This window comes from Papaver somniferum, chromosome 5 (genome assembly GCF_003573695.1).
Source record: "Papaver somniferum cultivar HN1 chromosome 5, ASM357369v1, whole genome shotgun sequence".
Classification (NCBI taxonomy): domain Eukaryota; kingdom Viridiplantae; phylum Streptophyta; class Magnoliopsida; order Ranunculales; family Papaveraceae; genus Papaver; species Papaver somniferum.
This window is the reverse complement of record NC_039362.1, coordinates 145,666,558-145,687,606: the sequence shown is the minus strand read 5'-3', so window position 1 is coordinate 145,687,606 and position 21,049 is coordinate 145,666,558. Positions and strand designations below refer to the sequence as shown.

General features: G+C 37.8%; 3 protein-coding genes and 1 pseudogene across 6 annotated transcripts in view; 2 read left to right on the top strand and 2 right to left on the bottom strand.

Annotated features, from left to right (window-relative positions):
• Nucleotides 1-2,203: 2,203 nt before the first annotated feature.
• On the top strand, nucleotides 2,204-5,339 carry LOC113279808 (annotated as a pseudogene).
• A 1,760-nt stretch (nucleotides 5,340-7,099) lies between these two features.
• On the top strand, nucleotides 7,100-10,653 carry LOC113283080 (G-type lectin S-receptor-like serine/threonine-protein kinase At1g11330). Of its 3 annotated transcripts, none has more exons than XR_003327310.1 (7): nucleotides 7,100-8,463; nucleotides 8,757-8,921; nucleotides 8,984-9,138; nucleotides 9,224-9,434; nucleotides 9,548-9,742; nucleotides 9,876-10,026; nucleotides 10,105-10,246. XR_003327310.1 is itself a non-coding variant. In XM_026532234.1 (7 exons), exons 1-7 carry the CDS (start codon nucleotides 7,161-7,163, stop codon nucleotides 10,414-10,416), a joined length of 2,490 nt encoding a protein of 829 aa, XP_026388019.1. In that variant the 5' UTR covers nucleotides 7,100-7,160; the 3' UTR covers nucleotides 10,417-10,653. The 3 variants fall into 3 exon arrangements, 2 of the variants coding, with proteins under 2 accessions (XP_026388019.1, XP_026388018.1); XM_026532234.1 differs by having other exon boundaries at nucleotides 9,029-9,138; nucleotides 9,548-9,785; nucleotides 10,105-10,653; XM_026532233.1 differs by having other exon boundaries at nucleotides 9,548-9,785; nucleotides 10,105-10,653.
• Nucleotides 10,619-12,555, bottom strand: LOC113283081 (29 kDa ribonucleoprotein A, chloroplastic-like). The gene is made up of 4 exons (XM_026532236.1): nucleotides 11,876-12,555; nucleotides 11,534-11,635; nucleotides 11,150-11,422; nucleotides 10,619-11,048 (listed from the first exon to the last, which is right to left on the bottom strand). Exons 1-4 carry the CDS (start codon nucleotides 12,449-12,451, stop codon nucleotides 10,995-10,997), a joined length of 1,005 nt encoding a protein of 334 aa, XP_026388021.1. The 5' UTR covers nucleotides 12,452-12,555; the 3' UTR covers nucleotides 10,619-10,994.
• Nucleotides 12,556-13,000: 445 nt separating this feature from the next.
• LOC113283079 (pre-mRNA-processing factor 39-like) overlaps nucleotides 13,001-21,049 on the bottom strand; it is an 8,630-nt gene continuing 581 nt past the window's right edge. The window contains exons 2-14 of one of the 2 annotated variants that reach the window (XM_026532231.1): nucleotides 20,285-20,639; nucleotides 19,935-20,035; nucleotides 19,003-19,235; nucleotides 18,219-18,386; nucleotides 17,305-17,653; nucleotides 16,631-16,774; nucleotides 15,890-16,042; nucleotides 15,698-15,814; nucleotides 15,494-15,574; nucleotides 15,254-15,403; nucleotides 14,002-14,304; nucleotides 13,724-13,846; nucleotides 13,001-13,345 (exon numbers count right to left, since the gene is read on the bottom strand). In XM_026532231.1, the coding sequence (XP_026388016.1) occupies nucleotides 13,220-13,345; nucleotides 13,724-13,846; nucleotides 14,002-14,304; nucleotides 15,254-15,403; nucleotides 15,494-15,574; nucleotides 15,698-15,814; nucleotides 15,890-16,042; nucleotides 16,631-16,774; nucleotides 17,305-17,653; nucleotides 18,219-18,386; nucleotides 19,003-19,235; nucleotides 19,935-20,035; nucleotides 20,285-20,612 (2,376 nt within the window). In that variant the 5' untranslated portion in view covers nucleotides 20,613-20,639 and the 3' untranslated portion in view covers nucleotides 13,001-13,219. The remainder of the gene's footprint in view (nucleotides 13,346-13,723; nucleotides 13,847-14,001; nucleotides 14,305-15,253; nucleotides 15,404-15,493; nucleotides 15,575-15,697; nucleotides 15,815-15,889; nucleotides 16,043-16,630; nucleotides 16,775-17,304; nucleotides 17,654-18,218; nucleotides 18,387-19,002; nucleotides 19,236-19,934; nucleotides 20,036-20,284; nucleotides 20,640-21,049) is intronic. The other variant, XM_026532232.1, reaches the window with a different exon arrangement.

Genomic DNA, 21,049 nt, shown 5'->3' with positions numbered 1-21,049 from the left:
AATATTTCAAAAGATAGTGGACGTACCAATTCCAACTCAAAAGGAAGAAGACAAGAAAATCTGGGATTGGGGGAAGGTATGGAATATTAAAACAACTCCTTCTATTAAAATATTCTTATGAAAAGCAGCACAGTCGATCCTCCCGACAGGTTTAAAAATGGCTGCAATTCTTTCAAATATAGACACAAAATGTAAACTCTGTAACACTGAGGAGGAATCCTTAACTCATCTATTTATGAAATGCAACTTCACGAAACAGGTTTGGAGACACTTAAACTATGATATGAACTACATAAGAGATAATAGTAACGATTTCCATGAATAGTTAAATACTTGGTTCAAAGAAGAAAATAAAGGAAAATGCATTCTTGGATGGCCTGAATTTTGTGGATTGATATCTTGGCACATTTGGAAAGCAAAATGTGAAATCACTTTCCAGAAAATAAGGCAAATAGTGCAATCACAGCACAACAAATAGTAAGGTTTATCAATAGACAAATGGAGGTTGCACGCCCAAATTATAATATCATGCGAAATCTGTACTACAATCCTATGAATGATGAAAACTTACAAATCCTTGACAGAGAACCAGGAAGAAATCATACCTTCATGACTCTAAGAATAAATGTAGCTCTGTCTATGAATAATCCTTTGTCTACTGCAGGAATTAGACTAACACTAATCGACTATGCAGGGGCAACCATTGAAGCTAGGGGCTCCTACGCAGATTGCAACAGCATGGAACAACTAGAAGATAAAGGTGTTGAAGCTGCATTTCGATGGGCAACCGAATGGGGTGAAATTATATTCCAAAGTGATTCGACTGGAACTTTAAGGCTGCTGATGGAAAGATATGTTGAAGCCAGAAAACACAGATATAGAATTAGTATTGAATTTGAAAATCAAACAGATGATGTAATCAACTTTAAACGCTTTTATTTTAGCTTCTAGATATGTTATCAAGAAAGCAGCAGATATTTTCACTTTTTGTAATATAAATATTGTAGAACACATATGGAAATGAGAGGTTCTAAGTGCCATTATGAACCGTCTCTATATTAGAAATTGCATAAATCTTGTAACGGCAAATATTCCTCGGAGTTCTGGGAATATTCTTATTAATGAATCAATAGAATGAGGTTTTGCGTCTCTTTTCCGGAAAAGAAAAGAAAAGAAAAGAAAAGAAAAGAAAAGAAATTACAAATCTATTGTTACGTATATTTGCTAGTTAATAAAATTACTTTTTCCATAAAAAAAAAAAAAAATCGTAGAAACTTCAATTTGGAAGACAAATTCAAGACAAAACTTGCCTTTGTTCCGTTGACTTCATTATCTTAACTATCATTCATCGTCTCAAAAACTAAAACAATCAACAAGTTATGATCAGTCTAAGAATTATTCGTAGAATTGTCAATAGGTTTCTAATTTTTCTTCATTTTTCTCTCTTGTTTTTTGTGTTTCAGATCTGCTATGCAGTAGATAGCAGCACCATTACACCAACCAAAGCCATAACTGACTGACTCTCAGACACTAACTTCCACCGGCGGGGTATTCAAACTCGGCTTTGTCAGGCAACTATCTTGAAAGGCTGCTTAAAAAAAAAAATTGTTTCCGAATGAAATAGTAGTAAAAGCCTAAAAGGTTAGCTACCCTTAGGTTCTACTGGTATCCATTCCCACCAAAAGCATTTTCGAACGTATCGAAACCTTATTTTCTCCGATTGAAATTCATAAAGCAGGAGAGGGTTCTTCATGCAATTTCTTCCATACAAAATGGACTCCGGTGTGAAGCTAGCAGTTGCTCTCAAGTTTATGGGACGAACTGGATCAAGAGGACAGGTGACTCAAGTTATGGTTAAGTTTTTCAATGATCCAAACCGTTGGATCATGTGGAATGTGAAAGGACCTGTTCGTGAAGGTGACAGTCTCACTCTCCTCTAATTTTTCAAGGTAAGTAGCGTGTTGTTGAATGTTCAGAATTGCTATAAAATACCTTTACTTGAACAATTTTTTTATGTTTGAATCGGAGACTGAAGTTTGATTAAATTGTATATCTTTCCATGAACCTAGTCAAGATCGATACCAACAAATAGAGTTGACTTCCAATGAGCAGAAGCTTCAACTTGGAAGACAACTTCAAAGGAAAGAACTTGCCTTTGGCTTCAATACCTTAACTAGCTTAGCATTCATCCCCAAATTTAAAACAATCAACAAATTATGATCCATCTTAGTATTATTCATGCTGGAATTGCCAATAGGTTTCTTCATTTTTCTCTCTTGTTTTTTGTGTTCCAGAACTGCTATGCAAGAGATATCAGCACCATTACACCAGCCCAAAACATAACTGACTCTCAGACTCTAACTTCCGCCGGCCGTATATTCAAACTCGGCTTTTTCAGTCCTCCTAATTCTAAAAATCGTTATGTCGGAATATGGTATGAGTTTGATCCGAGAACCATTGTATGGGTTGCAAACAGGAATAACCCATTAAAAGATTCATCAGGAACCTTAAGAATTGCAGGCGACGGAAATCTTGTGGTTTCAGACGGACGAGGAGTTGTTTTTTGGACTACAAACGTGTCTAATATTACTACACCTAATAACTCAGTTGCTGAGCTATTTGATTCCGGCAATCTTGAGTTTAGATTGCTAAACAATGTTGTATGGCGGAGTTTCGATCACCCAACCAATACTTTACTTCCGGGAATGAATATTGGAGGACGTAGAGTAAGAGGAAAGATACTAGAGCTTACATCGTGGAAAAGTGAATCCGATCCTTCAACAGGGATTTTTTCAGCCGGGCTCGAGTTTCAAGATAATCATCCTCAGCTGGTTATCTGGAGAAATGGATCTAATTCTCTATTTTGGAGAAGTGGTCCGTGGAATAGCATAGTATTCATTGGCATAGCTGAGATGTCATATGCCCAGTCATTCTCTTTGTCAGAAGATAATATGTATATAAGCTACAAGGATCCTGATAACTTGAAAACGCAATTCGCATTGGATCACCATGGAGCATTTCATGGAAAGAAGTGGGATGTGAATCTGAATAACTTGTATGAATTTTGGTCATCACAAAATAATAGCTGTTGTATTTATGGAAGATGTGGTCCGTTCGGCAGTTGCAATCCATCAAATGCGTCGATTTGCAGTTGTCTATTAGGATTTAGACCCAAGTTTGAAGATGAATGGAGTAATGGAAATTGGTCAGGTGGGTGTGTCAGGATTACGCAACTGGAGTGCCAAAATAGCAGCTTCACGAATTCAGACACTTCTGATGGGTTCAAAAGATTGGAAATCATGAAAGTACCTGATTATGCTATTGTTTCCTCGTTATTTATAACAGAGTTGGATGATTGTAGAACGATCTGCTTGAGGAACTGTTCGTGCTTAGCTTATTCGTATGATATTGGTATTGGTGTATGACATGGGGTGGATATTTAGTAATCAACGTGGTTCAGATCTTTATATTCGCTTAGCTCATTCAGAAATTGGTAAGTGATTGTACATTGGTCTCAAGTTTTCTCATTCAGTTAGTTTTTGAATATTACATTACATTGCTAAACAAGTATTTCTTAGTTCTTACATGCGTAACTCCTTGTAACTGAAGAACAGTACAGATCCTGCTCGAAAAAATGGTACTGATATTGCTTCAAAGCACAACAGATCTCGTGGTATAAGCAAGAATGCAAAGCTAGTTATTGTAATTGCAGCCCTTGTAGGAACAGTTGCCATCAGCATTTGCATGTACTCCTTTTGGAAGTGGTTGCCAAAACAAAGAGGTGTCCCCTATATCACCCCTAGAGCTTTTAAAAAAAATGTCAGTGAAAAAAATAACACTAAATTTGATCTGAAATCATAGGAAACATTGCTTCCGATTTGAACAATACCCACAAAGAAACTCGAGATCCATTGAAAGTCTTCAAATTTCAAGAGCTAGCAGTTGCCACAAATAATTTTAGTGAAGCTAATATGCTTGGCCAAGGTGTACAAGGTAACTATACAGAATAAGATTGGTTCTTTATTCTTGAACTTTCATGACTAATAAATCAAATTCTAATGAAACTAAATATGAAATGTTATGAACACATAATTTTGTCTTACTGTTCAGGGAAAGTTATCTGATGGACAGGAAATAGCCGTGAAGAGGCTCTCGAAGGGTTCTGTACAAGGATTAGATGAGTTTAAAAATGAAGTCTAATAAAAGTTCAGCACAGGAATCTGGTTAGACTTCTAGGTTGTTGTCTTGAAGGGGAAGAAAATATGTTGATTTACGAATACATGCCTAATAAAAGCTTGGACGCCTTCCTTTTCGGTTTGATGCTGCTCTTTCACTGAATCCATTTTGTGTGCTAATGTCAATGTGTGTATTTCAGTTTTCTTTCTCATGCAACCTCACTTGTTCTGGTTGGTTTGTGTCAGATCCAACAAAACGCGAACTCTTAGATTGGAGAAAGAGATTTCAAATCATTGAAGGGATAAGCCGGGGGATGTTGTATCTACACAGAGATTCTAGAATGAGAGTCATTCATAGAGACCTTAAAGTTAGTAACATTCTCCTAGACGAAGACCTGAATCCGAAAATTTCAGAATTTGGTATGGCAAGGATATTTGGAGGTAATGAACAGCAAGCAAGTACTAGAAGAGTAGTTGGGACACTGTAAGTAAAAGAGTTTGGTTTCAATATATGACTCATCATCAGTTGGATATATTACTTGAATTTCTTAACCATTATATGCTTTCAAATAACTGATTGCAGGGGATATACGCCCCCGGAGTATCTCTTAGATGGCCGGTGTCTGATGTTTTTAGCTTTGGGGTAGTGCTACTCGAGGTTGTGTGTGGAAGAAAGACAACAAGTTTTCACCATCTCGAGCAACCATTGAGCCTTTTAGGATATGTACGTGAGCAGTGTTTTCCTTTCGAGTGATTTAACAAGTACTTATTAGTCTTCACGTTGATCTCTATCCTAGTTTCTAAAGTGCATTGTTTCAGGCATGGCAACTTTGGAATGAAAGTAAAATGGAATTGTTGATCGACCCTTCGATGCTGCACGAATCAACTCCAGTGGCAGAAATTTTTAGATGTATTCAAGTAGGACTACTGTGTGTGCAAGAATGCGCGAGAGATAGACCAACTATGTCTACAACTCTTTCTATGCTAACAAGCGAAATCGCAACTCTTACTCCTCCAAACAGCCTGCATTTTATTGAAAGAAGGGTTTCTACTCCATTAGATTCCCTTGCACAGAGCCCGGTGTCAGCTTCTACAAACCATCTAACTATGACACAAATCCAAGGGCGTTAAATTGCGCTTTTAAATATTTTTGTGTTAAATTGTTTCTATATAGGTTCGTTTTGTTTTAATTTTGCATGAGACATTGCCATCAATACCTTCACATGGAGAAATGAAGTTTCATACTAGTACAACCGTTGCCACGGTGGGAGGACCGATCGAAGGAGAATCTGAAGATGGGGTTTGTCCACGACTACTTTCATATTTTGTTTCAGGAAAAATGATCCTTTGTCCCCGTTTCATAAAAAGTGATACTTTCGCCTCGTCTCAGAAAAAATGATACTTTTGCCCCGTTTTCAGAAATAGTGATGTTTTCGTTCTGTTCCAGAAAAAGTATCATTTTTCCCAAAACGAAGCGAGAATATCATTTTTCGTGAAACGGGGCGAAAGTATCAGTTTTCACGAAACGGGGAGAAAGGATCATTTTTCCTGAAACGGAATGTGAAAGTATTACTTTTTTCTGAAACGGAAAATCAGTCGATCTATAAACCAAAATATGGTTGCATGATGTGTTATGCATCCTTTGTGGTGGTTTGCATAATGGTTATGCATTCAACTTTCGAGAATTGTGCCTAAAATGAAAGTATCATTTTTCTTGAAACGGTGGGAGTACATCGTTTTATTAGTTGCAACAGAAAATTAGTTGATGCATACACCAAAATATGGCTACATAAAATATTATGTATCCTTTATGGTGGTTTGCATAATGAATATACATTTAATTTTCTAAAAGTGTGCCTAAAATGATAAATACCTCCGAATTTTTCGTAAAAACTCAAAATTTGATATTGTTGTTTGTACTCATTGCATAGCTTTTTTTATTACCTATTTAACGGGATAAAAGTTGTAAAATTCCAAGGCACGGATATTTAGATATGTTATATTAAAGTTTGCTTTCCAATTATACCCCTAAAAAAATAGGATACACAAGGAATTATAGTAATTGGACAAAAAGGAAGGGATAATTGTATCAAGTGAAAAAGACCAATCATGAACACCAAATCCAATCTTTTTATGTTACAAAAAAAAAATGATCATATAAATATCCTCCCTCGCTTTGCTCGGTTGGCCCAATTAGTCAGATTAGAGGTCATAATATGAGTCACACCAATGTCAGGCCAATATTGTGTTAGGCGAGGCGAGGCGCCTAAGTCGCACCTAAGCGCCCGCGTAAAAATAAAAAGAAAATTTGTACAAATCTTTGCGCCTAGGGGGCTTATAGAGTCGGGCAGTAGCTACAAAAATGACTTTATCCAGCTTCAAGTAGGCTGCCCAAGAATATAGTTTATGCGGAGAAGTTCATGAATAGAAGAGGTTTTTTTTTCTTCTTCTAAGAACAGCCAACGATACTCCCTATCTGCCGCTGCCGATTCTTCAATCCAGAATGGACTCCGATGTGAAGCTAGCAGTTGCTGTCAAGTTTATGGGACGAACTGGATCAAGAGGACAGGTGACTCAAGTTAGGGTTCAGTTTTATGACTACCCAAAATATGAAAGGACCTGTTCGTGAAGGTGACAATCTCACTCTGCTCTAATTTTTCTTTACGAGTGCTTAAAGCTTGCACAATTTCATATGTTTAAATTGGAGATTGAAGTTCGATTAATTTACATTGATGGAAAAAAAGAAACAGAATGTCCAAATTAAAAATAATATCCCAGGGACTTGTTTCTTCTAATAATTTATTTGCCCTCTTGCTATGAATGCATGACGAAATTGATTCCAACCAAGAGAGTTGACATCCAATGTGTAGAAACTCCAATTTGGAAGACAAATTCAAACCAAAACTTGCATTTCTTCCGTTGACCTCAATATCTTAACTACTGTATATCATTCATCGTTTCAAAAACTAAAACAATCAACAAATTATGATCAGTCTAAGGATTATTCGTAAAATTGTCAATAGGTTTCTAATTTTTCTTCATTTTTCTCTCTTGTTTTTTGTGTTTCAGAACTGCTATGCAGTAGATAGCAGCACCATTACACCAACCAAAGCCATAACTGACTCTCAGACACTAACTTCCAGAGGAGGCGTATTCAAACTCGGCTTTTTCAGTCCTCCTAATTCTACACATCGTTATGTCGGGATATGGTATGAATTTGATCCGAGACAAAACATTGTATGGGTTGCAAACAGGGATAATCCGTTAAGAGATTCATCAGGAACCTTAAGAATTGCTGACGATGGAAATCTAGTGATTGTAGACGGACGAGGGGTTGTTTTCTGGAATACAAATGTGTCTGGTATTAATGCACCTAATAATTCAGTTGCCGAGCTATTGGATACTGGAAATCTTGAGTTTAGATTGCTAAATGAGTCTGTATGGCAGAGTTTCGATCACCCAACCCATACTTTTCTTCCAGGGATGGAGATTGGTGGAAGTACATTAACGGGAAAGAAACTAGAGCTTACATCTTGGAAAAGTGAATCTGATCCTTCAACAGGTATTTTTTCACTCATGCTCGAGCTACTTGGTGATCATCCTCAGCTGGTCGTCCGGAGAAATGGGTCTAATTCTCTACTTTGGCGAAGTGGTCCGTGGAATAGTATAATATTCATTGGCATACCCGAGATGACATATGCTCAGGCTTTCTCTTTGTCAGAAGATAATACGTATATAAGCTTCAAAGATCCTAACAAATTATACCAGCAATTCGCATTGGATCACCACGGAGCATTCCTTGGAAAGCAATGGGATGCGGATCTGGACAACTGGTATGAATTCTGGTCATCACAAAATAATATATGTGATACATATGGAATGTGTGGCCCTTTTGGTAGTTGCAATCCATCGAATTCGCCAATTTGCAGTTGTCTAATAGGATTTAAACCCAAGTTTGAAGATGAATGGAGTAAGGGGAATTGGTCAGGTGGGTGTGTCAGAAATACGCAATTGGAGTGCCAAGATAGCGGCTTGGGGAATCTAGACAGTGTTGATGGATTCCAAAAACTGGAAAGTGTGAAAGTCCCTGACAATGCTATTGTTTCCTTGTTATCTATATCACTGTTGGAGGATAGTAGAATGATCTGCTTGAGGAACTGTTCGTGCTTAGCTTATTCATTTGATATTGGTGTTGGGTGTATGACATGGGATGAAAATTTGGTTGACATACAACAGTTTAATCAACGTGGTGCAGACCTTTACATTAGGTTAGCTCATTCAGACATTGGTAAGTGATTATACATCAACGCTGGTTTCAATTTTTCTCATTTAGTTAGTTTTGCAAAATTTCATTGGTTGACAAAATTTTAAAACAACCCACCATCTTGTAATTTCCCTCAAAAACTCGGCTTATGACGATATGCTTGATATTGTTTTTACACTTAATCTGATATAACCAGCACAAACACAATTTTGACAATGATGGCGTCCTTTCCATTTAACAAGTCTACTTCACAACTTGTGGGCATGTGAATATTAGATTTCTTAGTTCTTACATATATAACTCCTTGTAAAATGTAGATCTTGCACTGAAGAACAGTACAGATCCTGCTCGGGAGGACGGTACAGATCATGGCTTAAGCAAGAATGGGATAGTTATTATTGTAATTATTGCAGTCCTTGTAGGAATGGTTGCCATCAGCATTTGCGCGTACTTATTTTGGAAGTGGTTGACAAAACAAAAAGGTATCGTATCTCACCCTAAAGCTATTGAAAAATGGTGAGCAAAATTTGATCTGAAATTACAGGATACTTTGCTTCCAATTGGGACAATTTCCACGAAGAAACTCCAGATGATCCAGATCAATTGAAAGTTTTCAAATTTCAAGAGCTAGCAACCGCCACAAATAACTTTAATGGAGCTAATATGCTTGGCCAAGGTGGATTTGGGCAAGTATACAAGGTATTTGTTCATTATTCTTGATTTTTCACTCATAAGTCAAATTCTAATAAAATATTATACTGCACGATATTATTTCTGTGTTCAGGGAACGTTATCTGATGGACAGGAAATAGCAGTGAAAAGGCTATCTAAGGGTTCTATACAAGGTTTAGGGGAATTTAAAAATGAAGTCATAGTGATCTCAAAAGTTCAGCACAGGAATCTGGTTAGACTATTAGGTTGTTGTCTTGAAGGGGAAGAAAAGATGTTGATTTACGAATACATGCCTAATAAAAGCTTGGACGCCTTCCTTTTCGGTTTGATGCTCTTCAAAAACTCGATTTCGTGTGCTTATGTCTATGGATGTGTTTCAGTACTTGCTTTGATTCTGATGTAATTAAACTTACTTGTTCTGGTTGCTTTGTGTTAGATCCAACAAAACGCGAACTCTTAGATTGGAAAAAGAGATTCCAAATCATCGAAGGGATAAGCCGGGGAATGTTGTATCTACACAGAGATTCTAGATTAAGAGTCATTCATAGAGACCTTAAAGCCAGTAATGTTCTACTGGATGAAGACCTGAATCCGAAAATTTCAGACTTCGGTATGGCAAGGATTTTCGGAGGTAATGAACAACAAGCAAGTACTGGTAGAGTTGTTGGGACGCTGTAAGTAAAATAAATTGTTTTAATGTGACATCAACGTTTTAAATAACATAAATTGTCTTAATCATTACATGCTTTCAAAATTGAATGCAGTGGATACATGCCCCCGGAGTATATCATGGATGGCCGGTTTTCTGAAAAGTCTGATGTTTTTAGCTTTGGAGTGTTGCTGCTCGAGGTTGTGAGTGGAAGAAAGACAACAAGTTTTCACCATCTCGAGCAATCATTAAGCCTTTTAGGATATGTAAGTGAGCAGTGTTTTCCTTTTGATATTCACTCTGATCTCTATCCTAGTTTCTAACTGTGTAGTGCATGGTTTTAGGCATGGCAATTATGGAATGAAAGTAAAATGGAATTGTTGATCGACCCTGCGATACTGAACGAATCAACTCCCTTGGCAGAAATTTTCAGATGTATTCAAGTGGGACTACTCTGTGTGCAAGAATGCGCAAGAGATAGACCAACTATGTCTACGACTCTTTCTATGCTGACAAGCGAAATCACAACTCTTCCCACTCCTAAACAGCCTGCATTTATGGAAAGAAGGGTTTCTACGCCATTAGATTCCTTTGCACAGAGCACGGGATCAGCTTCTGTCAACCATCTAACTATTACACATATTGAAGGGCGTTAAATTACATTTGCTGCTCTGAACTTTTTGTGTCTATAGATTCTTTTTGTTCTAAATTTTGATATGTAAACTGTGACATCGAAATGACATTGGTCCTAGTAAAGCTGCAATCATGTAGATACAGGTACGCAAGGACAGACCGTTAACTGTATATGTTGTATATACATGTGCCCAGCAGTGGCAGGCACCTAAAGGTTGTACTAGATTCGTCACCAAATGTATTGTCAATCAGAGCGCGAATGTCTCATTTGCTCTGTGATCTACTACAATACTTTCTTTCAATGTCATTATATTCATGATATTAATACACAAATAAAATATGAAATGTGGGAGATGAAGCGGGATGGCTGTATTCCAGAAGATTTGGCACAATGAAATTCTAGAGAACATTTTAGAGTACTGCAGGTGGAAGTGTTATCCGGATCCAAAAGGAGTCTTGGCTAAAGTGCCAGAAATTCATTCTTCCAAATGCAATAGACTCTATAGAGCACCATGCCATAGATGCCCAGGTTATGAACAAAAGTGCCCAGAACTTTATCCTCTCTGTTAACTTTGGTTATAATTTTGATGGAGATTTTCTTCTAGTTGCGCCTCCCCTGTGCTAAGCTAACTCGCAATGCTCGTCCCTCCAGTTCCTGACAATGAATGAAAAAGATTATCACAAGTCTAGGCATATTGCCGTTCTGTCTGGTGAATATATGAAAACATATGTGCACTATGAGAGAGCTCTGACTACCATGCCATTAAGAGATACAAGAGCAGCGTCCATCTCTTGTTTCGATGAGTAGCATACGAATCCATAACCGCGAGATCTTCCTGTATCCCCGTCATACAGTACCCTAGCGCCAACCACATCACCATACTCTTGAAATGCTTGGATCAAACTCTCAGATGTGACGGACCAATTTAAATTTCCGACGAATAACTTGTAATCAGTTTCCGGGTACAATGGTTCTTTGGGCTTAGGCTTGTCAGAAAAATTTACCTTCAAAGTTCTGCCACCAAATTCCTGAAATGAATTGAATGCGTCTGTTTTTTTGAGTTCAACTTGGCGCACAAAACTTGCAAAACTAATAATGGAACTAGCCATGTAACAAGATTTACAGAGAAAGAGACTTACACGTCCATCAAGATTTTCAATAACAGCATTGCAATCTTGAACGCTGCTCATTGAAACAAAAGCAAACCCTCTACTTCGTCCCGAATTTCTATCATAAAGTACCTAAAAACGAGTTAAGTTAAGAGTTCAATTCCTTGTTAATATACAAATCTCTTACTGCTCATGTTGAGAATAGTTTCGCATCCTCTTTGCGTTTCTGCAATTAATAAGCCTTGGGCAACCCTTTACACCCAATTGTGTTAAGGCACTATATGTGCAGTGCATAAGATGAGTTCAAACACTCAATTTCCAGTCTAATTGAATGAAGAATTATGTAATTTTAGAAATGAAATATAGACGTACCTCAACCATCTCAGGACTTCCATAATCTTGAATTATGCCGGCAAGTTGAGCACTGTCACAATTATAAGGCAAATTACCGAAGTAAAGCTTGGTGTTAGTAGCTGACACAACTTCATCACTATTACTACTTGTTTCTTCTTCTCCTGGCACTTGATCCCCATTAGAAACGGCCACTTCAACTGCTCCATCTTCTTGAATATCCTCATTTGTTTTTCCATCCTTAATCTCTTCTGTCTCATCTGCTAATGACAATGTTTCAGTAACTTCTGAAACTTCGTCTTGCTCAATGGTGGCAGATATCTTAAAAGTGCTGCCCAATCTTTGAGATGGAGAATTCATACTGATGTTGCAAAATGATTCGTGAAGCAAGTGAGAGTGAGGCATTAACGAAGATGATGTTCCTGACGGTAATAACACTGACGGCGTTCTCACATTACCAATGCAGGCAATTCTAGGAAGAACAAAATCCGAGGTTGGAGCATATTGTTTTATTGATGAACCCACACGACATGTAACAGCAGTAGTAGTTGTTGCAGAGAAGCATGATCCTAGGGTTGCTCCTGCAGCTGCAGCCATTTATTTTCCACTAGGATTTTGGTTTTCTAGCTACGGTGGCAATGGAGGTGGTGGTTTATTCTGCTAATTTGGGGGTTCTGTATGAAAAGAGAGGGATGAGTGAAATGTGTAATGAAGAGGTTGGGTTATCTAAGATGATGTGGAAGTTTTACGTCCAATGAGAAGGAAAGATATCCCAAGGATAAGGCTCCAGTTTCCACATAGGAAGCTGATGGAGTTTTGGCACTTTGCTTTCTAATGTCGCCAATTGTTTTTCTTTGGCATGTAAATATTGAGCATTAAAAAGAATTCTTTTTTTAAGGGCTTTAAGTTCAGATGATTACTTTCATGGCCATTACAGCAGGTAACTCCAGAATACCGAGTTACGAGTATTTCTGGAATTTGTGCCTAACATGAGAAGGCTAACTAGAGACTTGATGGGTTGGGCTTATCCCATGATTAATGTCTTTATGCTCTTACTTTTAGTGCCTTAACTGGGGGTAATCAACCCCATCTCTAATGACGTTCAATAAAAGATGCACAGGAAACATACAAAATAAAACAAAATAATAGTGGAAGTGAACATAAAGATTGATACTAGTTAATTCCTTTACTAAAATGCAACTATAGCCAAGTAAAATAAAATGTATTGACACTTCAAACAAGTTCTACAACCCACATGCGGTTGATCCTAATAATAATACAAGGAGAGAAGAACAACAAAACAAGGGAAAGCGGAGACAGTTTACAGTGGCAAAATTGGGGATGATATAATCAATTTTGCTCATCTCAATAGTAACTCCCGCTATAATAAGGTGCTCCCGCAGCCTGAGGGACTGGAGCCTGTGGGTGAGTTGGAACAACTGCTGCTGCTGCAGACGCCACTGGCTGTGCATAAGGTTGCTGCCCATAAGCCTGCCAAAACAGAAACAAACCCACAAAACATTTACCTTCAGTTTCCCCAAAAAGATAGTAAACTTCCCAAACAAGTGAACTAAAAGCGAATCAGATCTAGACAGGTTTTAACAAACAACCAATCTTAATCTAAAAGTAAACAGTTAAGCAGAAAAACAATCAGAGACATATTGAGCAAAACCACAAAGGACGAAACAATGTCGCCACTCCTACTTCGGTATAACCACGCCCAGGAAGAAGCATTCAAAGACGATTACAAAAAATGGAAATCATGGATGATGGAGCACCATTGAAGGCAACCACATAAGAGATAAATTTACCAGGTGTCAACTACCCCACCAATAGAAAGAACATATAAAAATCAAACAATAATTTTACCTGAGTTGGATATGTTGGAGCAGGAGTATAAGCACCATAGGCTGCAGCACTTTGAGGTGCTGGGGCAGGCACCTGAGGGTGAGCATAACCGCCTCCATAACTACTATATCCGGCATACCCAGCCTGTAAAAAGAAGAAAACAATAACACACAGTAAGTATATCGAAAATTCAAAAAAATCAATATCGCACCTGAACCAATATCCTGAGCCAACAGTGTCCCAGGAATCATATGAATGAGCTTGGGCAGTGAGAATTGCCTTTAACTGTGAATTCCCACCTGCTGAGTGTAGCCAGAGTTCCATTGTTGTCCCTGTGCTTGTGAAGCCGGGTTCCAAGCCTGTGGTTGAGATCCATAACCTGCAGGCCACACATTTTGCGCTGCCGGATATGCACCCATCGCAGATGGAGCTGGTGAAGGAGGACCCCCATATGACTTGACCAGTTTTGCTTTATCTGATGTTAAAAGATCTTCAGCAGACCGTTTTCTCGATTCGGCAGTGCTCCTGTGACATAGAAAGAGCTTTGAATGTCGATCCTCAGCCTTCTTGATTGACTGTGTGTCTCCAAAAAGACCCAGAAACTACAAAAGAGAAACATAAACAACCTCAAACTTGAGTTTTCCATTCATTCCAACCACACTGAGAAAATAGAAAAATCAAATTTATGACAGTCCCTTCAAATGTTTGGAAACATATTAAAAGCACGTTTATCATAAAAAAAATCTGTCACAAAGCAACAACAATGCCATTGCAGGTGAACAGGAAAGGATAACATGAAACTTGTTGACTTAGGTAATAATAAATAACTGCCCTTAGACTATGTCTATCTAATCAAACAAATGACACCGCCATGTACTGTAATACACACAAGATACCTTCAGCCAAAATAATGCCCGAGATTGTAAACATCATTTACCCTGACACCACAAGGCCATTTCACAATATCTTACACACTCTAGTTTAAGGAAACTCATCATGACCAAATTCTAGCATACCTATTAACTACCAGATAACTACCTAGGAATAAATGTAACATAACTAATAAAAAATTCAACATTTAAATATTCTTGTAAGTTTGACTTTTCACTCCCTGACACTACTCTTTGGTGTTTCAAAGCAAAAAACCTCGACTAAATTATAACATATATAGGTGATGCCAGCAATTCTGATTTCGTTTAGCGCTTGTCGCAAGAGCAAATTCCTTTTCGAAGGCCAAGATGCAGCGTGCATCCAGTACACATTTTAAGCACCCGATGTTTTTCACTGGACTGAGGATATACAAAGAGTTCCGGGACCAGGAAATCGAAGGATTTCAGTATCGAAATGTATCAATCTTCCAAGGGGCCCAACTAAGGGCCCATTCCAACTTTAGGGAGTTTCTTTGTTGTACATTGGTATCACACTCACAAAAGATCAAATTTCAACCCCCGGGAAGAATTTTTGACAAATGACAGTCTATGGAAGTATATTTCTACCAATATAGGTGAGGTCAAAAGGCAAGAGGCTAAATATTATTACTCGTTTCTTTACCTCCATAAATATGCTAGATATTTCTTCTCTGTCAGTGGTACTTGCGCCATTATTATTATCAGGGCTAGGCATTATGTACTTCTCTACCAACGAATCTAGGTAATCTATCCTCTTCGGAACTGACTGAATCGATTCGAGAAGTATAAAGGCCTGCACATACCAGGAACACATCAACCATGATTAGTATTAAAGCACGTTAGACTGTTTTGAACTGATGAAACAAGAACGACAAAGATATACCTCCAAAATTGATTTCGACAATTTTATGTGCTCTAAAGCCCCAACAAGAACTTCTCTAGATTTATCCACCTCACCAGCAACCTGCAACAGTAAAATTTAACAAGCAGTCATATTACGCAATGTAAAAACTAACATGTTTCAGCATTCATAAGTGCTCCTGCATGTATGCTTTATACAGAGTCCATTTTTAGCACTTTCACTCACCAGGTACAAAAAACGTGAATACTGAACAAATAGCATAGGCAATATTTGAGACTGCTCTTTCCCTTTTTCAGTGGCAATAGCCTGCTCGTACAATGAAAAAACCTCTTCCGTATTACCCTGTAAAACCCAAAAACAGCATAAATATAAAAATTATGAAGCCAAGACTGGCGGGAATACTGTAAGAAATCTTACTAGTCGATGTTCCATGTTGGCATGCTTATTAATTGCTTCTAGTAAACCGGGTGAGATTCCAGAATGCACAAGTTGATATGCAGCACGAGCTTCCTGAATATCCCCACTCTGCTCTCTGAGTCTAGCCGCAAAAAGATGAATTTCTGGCTGTCTCTGTTGAGCATGCATCACATTAATGAGAGATTAAAAAACTGCTAGTATGTTTACAGAACTTTGGAAAGAAAATTGACTTTAGAAATGAAAATTTAAAACACAAAACTACCCACTAATACAGGGCAACCTCAATTCAAAATTATATTGACTTTATCCACAACAATGAAAAACCTGTCTTGGGATTTTTGTTGTGTTGGCACCAACAAGGAAGGGCTTGATCGGGATAACGTTACATGTGTGTGTATCTTTGCAGTTCAATGTACAACATGGGGATAGATACTAGCAGTTTTTTCCAACTAAATTCCTTGTAAAGTCATACTAGATCCAAAGTATTGAAAATCAATTGTACTAGTTCAGTCCAAAAAACATGTGCTATGTATGGACACATCCTCATTTAAGCCTTCTTCCAACTGACACCACTATCAGTGTCCTACGGTGGTACATGCATCCTTGTAATAATGAAATACATGATGTTAGGGAAGAACCAAATTTTGTGTCTATTTCTTTCTTTCTCCTCTCCAACAATTGGTACAATGTGAATATTGGATAAAGATAACTCGAGAAAAGTGAAACAGAATTGTGGAATACCTTGACAAAGACTTGAGTAGCACGAGCAAGAGCATTATTCGCAAGATCCATGCTTCCTTTAGCTTCCATGCTTAGTACATACCGTATCCAGAACTCAGGATAGTTGGCGCATGCAATTAGGCATCTTTCATATAACTTGACAACCTATGTAGCAATGCGAAGTGTCACATTCTAATTCAACATGTACCAGAATATAAACTAACACAAAACATAGAAAAAAGAGATATGCATAAGGAGTACTCCTTCAGCCTGTACAAGGAGGCCCCTCAAATACGAGAGGGACCCTCCTTTCTTGCTAGAGATAGATGGTTATGGAGATAAAGATACCTGCAGGTATGAGATTCGAATTTTTAAAAGGATAATATTTGCTATACAACAATGTACCATTAACCTTGAACATCCACTGACAAATGAGGGTTTGAAGTACTTAGCCTCACAGAAACCAAATGGTAGGACCCATGCTTTAGCATCAGTAGTTCATTTTCCCGTTTTAAAAGTTGCTTCATCCAACGCTATGGCCAATAAAGTATATAATGCAGCAATATGACTTAGCTGTAAGTCCATATCCATTCGAAGCAGTACCAGAATATACAGTTAACAAGATAGAAGAACTAAAATCTACAACCAACTGAAGATGTGATTGTCACGGGGTTGCTAAATGTACTCATGCATACCTTGTTAAAGTCGTCTTCTCCTTCTATAAAATCAAGATAGTTATGCCAATTCTCAAGCTCCGGGCCATTGAGAGGGCGCACATGGAAGTAAGGCCTCCTAATAGCTGTTTCAAAACCAATGATCTTGGAGTCAAACTCTTTAGCTTTCTTGTACATCTCTTCCCTAACGGCGACATACTTCTCCAACTCCTCTGCTTCTGTTAAGCCAGCACTAACAGGTTTAAGAGAACTTTCTGGATCATCAGGGTTAACCTCGCTTTCAACGCCCTGGCCACTAGCTTCAGCAGCAGAAACTTCCTCAGCGGTCCTAATTTCTGATAAAGGCCTACTTCCAGCCAACTCCTTGAAGCTGAGACAACAGAGTAAGGCAATAAAAGAGATTAAAGTAGACAATAAGCATCAAGTACAAAACAAGAAAATTGAGCACTACTAGTTACGGGTAATTGATCAAAGACTGAAGATGAGATCGATTTTTTTTTCAATTCTAAGTTGTTTAAATAATAAAGAGATGACAAGTCTTAGACTACCAAGGGTAATTGATCAAAGACTGAAGATGAGATCGAATTTTTTTTTTCAATTCTAAGTGGTTTAAATAATAAAGAGATGACAAGTCTTAGACTACCAAGGGTGGAATGCATCTGACTCCATCATGTGCATGGTGCAGGAGGATGGTGACGACCAGGCACAGATATTATCAAAATTAACAAAAAAGAAATTGCAGAAAGCTACAAACAGTAGCAAAGCCAAACTAGCAAGAGCCCAAAACATACATAATATGTCAACATATCGCAACATGCTTAAAATAAAATCAGAATATGCTAATTCTTGCAACTCAATGATACACATAACATGGAAAAAAGAAGATGACATAATTTACAGCTCATGTGAGGCAGAATGTCAGATGGAGGAACTACCTGGTGAAATAGCGATCAAGTTGTTGATTAGGACTTTCCAGAATTTTTGTGTAAATCGTAGCAAGGCGACCCCACTCCTGCTGCGAATATTCATACTCGATAAATTTATCCCAAAGAGGATACGACAGATAATCAGTCCCGACATATGCCAAACCCCTATCGAACAGCCTGAAAAAACAGAACATGGAGCCTTATTATGTACAGAACACAGTTCGCCAATAATAGTAATGCAACCATCAGAGCTAATCGAAGTGTGTTGAAGGTTAAAAAAAGAAAATTCACACTAACGGCCTATGACAACCCGCTGCACTTACCTTCCTGGAAACAAAAACCATATATGTCCGTAATGAAGCAGAGATAGGCCATCTTAAACCCCTAACTGAACATGATCTTCCAAGCAGCATTTTGTATATCGATGCACGCATGAAAGCCACAACGTGCCAAACTTAAAGAGAGCAGTAACAGATTGAGAACTATGTGACTACTACAGACGCCTTTGGAGAAAAATAAAGGGAATACTCAAAATGAGCCCAATGTAATGTAATAGAAGTCCTATAATGATTGAACCTATTAAATAGCCTTAAGATAGGTTTTGCAATTAGAAAATCACTATTTTAAAATGCATCCCCATACCGAAAAACGGAGGTAGCACTGTTGCAGGTATACCGAAATAAGATTAGATTGAAACATAAAATCAGCAAATTCACATCTCCATGAAAAAACCATGTGTACGTGATTTCATCTCCAACAAACATATGTCAACCAAGAAGAAAGAACTCAATACCTTCGAACAGTCTCGGGATCTTCATAATTCGACGACATGGAAAACACACAATAATGCAACCAAATGTCAACAGAATAGGTCACGGATACAACTGCTCGCTCATACACCTCCACGACTTTGTCGACAGAGGCCAGGCGTGCCTCATGGTCTGCGTACTTCTTCCAGTAACCATAACACAAGGGAAATTCTGCTAAAAATGCATCATAAACTTTCTCGATTTTTGATATATTGTTCTGCCAACATGAAGATTTAAATTCATTAATCCATAAGGAAAAACTAGGAGAGGTCACTATCAAGCAATTCCCAGTCGTAAAATAATACAGTAAACCTTGCAAGTGAATGAGAAGCTATTAATTAAGATATCACTGCTTTAGCAGAAAGACGTTTTTAGCACTAGGCTAGCTATTAATCCATAAGGAAAAACTAGGAGAGGTGACTATCAAGCAATTCCCAGTCGTAAAATAATACAGTAAACCTTGCAAGTGAATGAGAAGCTATTAATTAAGATATCACTGCTTTAGCAGAGATTAGGTAATTAACGACGGACATTTTAAGCAACAGTAGATAAAGCTTCAGACAATAATCATACTGGCAAAGTAATACAGAGGTGGAGATAACTCAGGTGCCTTCTTTCGTAGGAAGCCGAAAAGATATGAGACCAAAAATCTGACCAGTGTAACGATGCTACGGAATTAATTGTGGAAATTTAGATATCATTGCTTTAGCAGAGATTAGGTAATTGACGACGGACATTTTAAGCAACAGTAAATAAAGCTTCAGACAATAATCATACTAGCAAAATAATACAAAGGTGATAACTCAGGTGCCTTCGTAGGAAGCCGAAAAGATATGAGACCAAAAATCTGACAGTGTAACGATGCTACAGAATTAATTGTGGAAATTTCTGGAGTCTGACTTAAGAATAAACGTACCTCTGCCACCTTCTCTGTCTCTTCAATTAGTGCAGTCCAAGCATTGAAATCTAATGAGTTGGACTTGACTATGCTCCACAGTCGCTCTTCTGCAGTAGAAACTGCTGAAACGTTAGACACAATAAAATCGTTAACCTGCAGCATCCTCACTGCAATCACATGATATCATTTTTCCTCGTCTAACACCTAATGTGTAAAAGTTATATTTTCCCATTTCATGTCATACAAGTTTCGCAGAAACCTACATATCAACTTCCAACATAATGTACTTGCACGAAGCTATGGGACTGAACAAAGGATTATTGAAAGAAGAGAAATCTCAGGTAATGAAAAGAAAAAGAGAAACATACCAGAATCAGCCTCCAACGGTTGCTCGCCAACAGCCTCTCCAGATGCATGTTGAACGTTTCCATTGGCATCGTGATTAGTTGTTCCATTGCCGTTTACAGAAGAATCATAAACTCCAGCTTGCAAGTTTTCTTGGGTAACATCTATGGTTTTACCATCTTCTGCTGAGGTAATGGGTGCTTCATGCATAATTATATTGGGATCCGCAGTGTATGTAGTTTGATCACCTATATTCTGATCCATGGCATTTGAGGCCATGTGCTTGTAATCACCAGATGGGTACTCCATATCAGCAGAGGCCGGAGTAACTAGAGTTTCACTATCTCCCATTACTGTAGTTCAAGTTAACTGATGCAGCTGCAATCACACAATTCCAGAATTTAACAAGTAAATAAATTAAAAGGACAAATCACAGTGATAGATATATACAGATAGAATCTGATGAGTTGATTTCCCAATTAAGCAACCAAATTAAATTAGCTGCAGAAATATTAAAATCTTTTGATGATGCTTACTAGGAAATTGTGTTTTTCTGAGTGATTAATTAAACCCTAAAACTACCAAACCAACATTAGAATGAGATTAAACCTTACACGAAGAACGTATACCTAAATAAAAACTAATCTCTACAAAGTTGTCGGTTGAATATAAACCCTAAATCTTCACCAAATAACAAAACCTAGGGTTTTAAAAGGAAAACCTAATTCGAGGAACAAAAATACCAAGAACAGATTAAAAAAAAAAAAAAAAAAAAAAAAAAAAAAAAA

Coding starts and splice junctions, on each gene's coding strand:
- LOC113283081 (XM_026532236.1), bottom strand. CDS start 12,451: ATGGCTGCAGCTGCAGGAGCAACCCTAGGATCATGCTTCTCTGCAACA. Junction 11,636..11,875: donor GAAGTCCTGAGATGGTTGAG/GTACGTCTATAT, acceptor ACTCGTTTTTAG/GTACTTTATGATAGAAATTC. Junction 11,049..11,149: donor TTGTATCTCTTAATGGCATG/GTAGTCAGAGCT, acceptor ATTCATTGTCAG/GAACTGGAGGGACGAGCATT.
- LOC113283080 (XM_026532233.1), top strand. CDS start 7,161: ATGATCAGTCTAAGGATTATTCGTAAAATTGTCAATAGGTTTCTAATT. Junction 8,464..8,756: donor GTTAGCTCATTCAGACATTG/GTAAGTGATTAT, acceptor TGTAAAATGTAG/ATCTTGCACTGAAGAACAGT. Junction 9,139..9,223: donor GATTTGGGCAAGTATACAAG/GTATTTGTTCAT, acceptor TTCTGTGTTCAG/GGAACGTTATCTGATGGACA.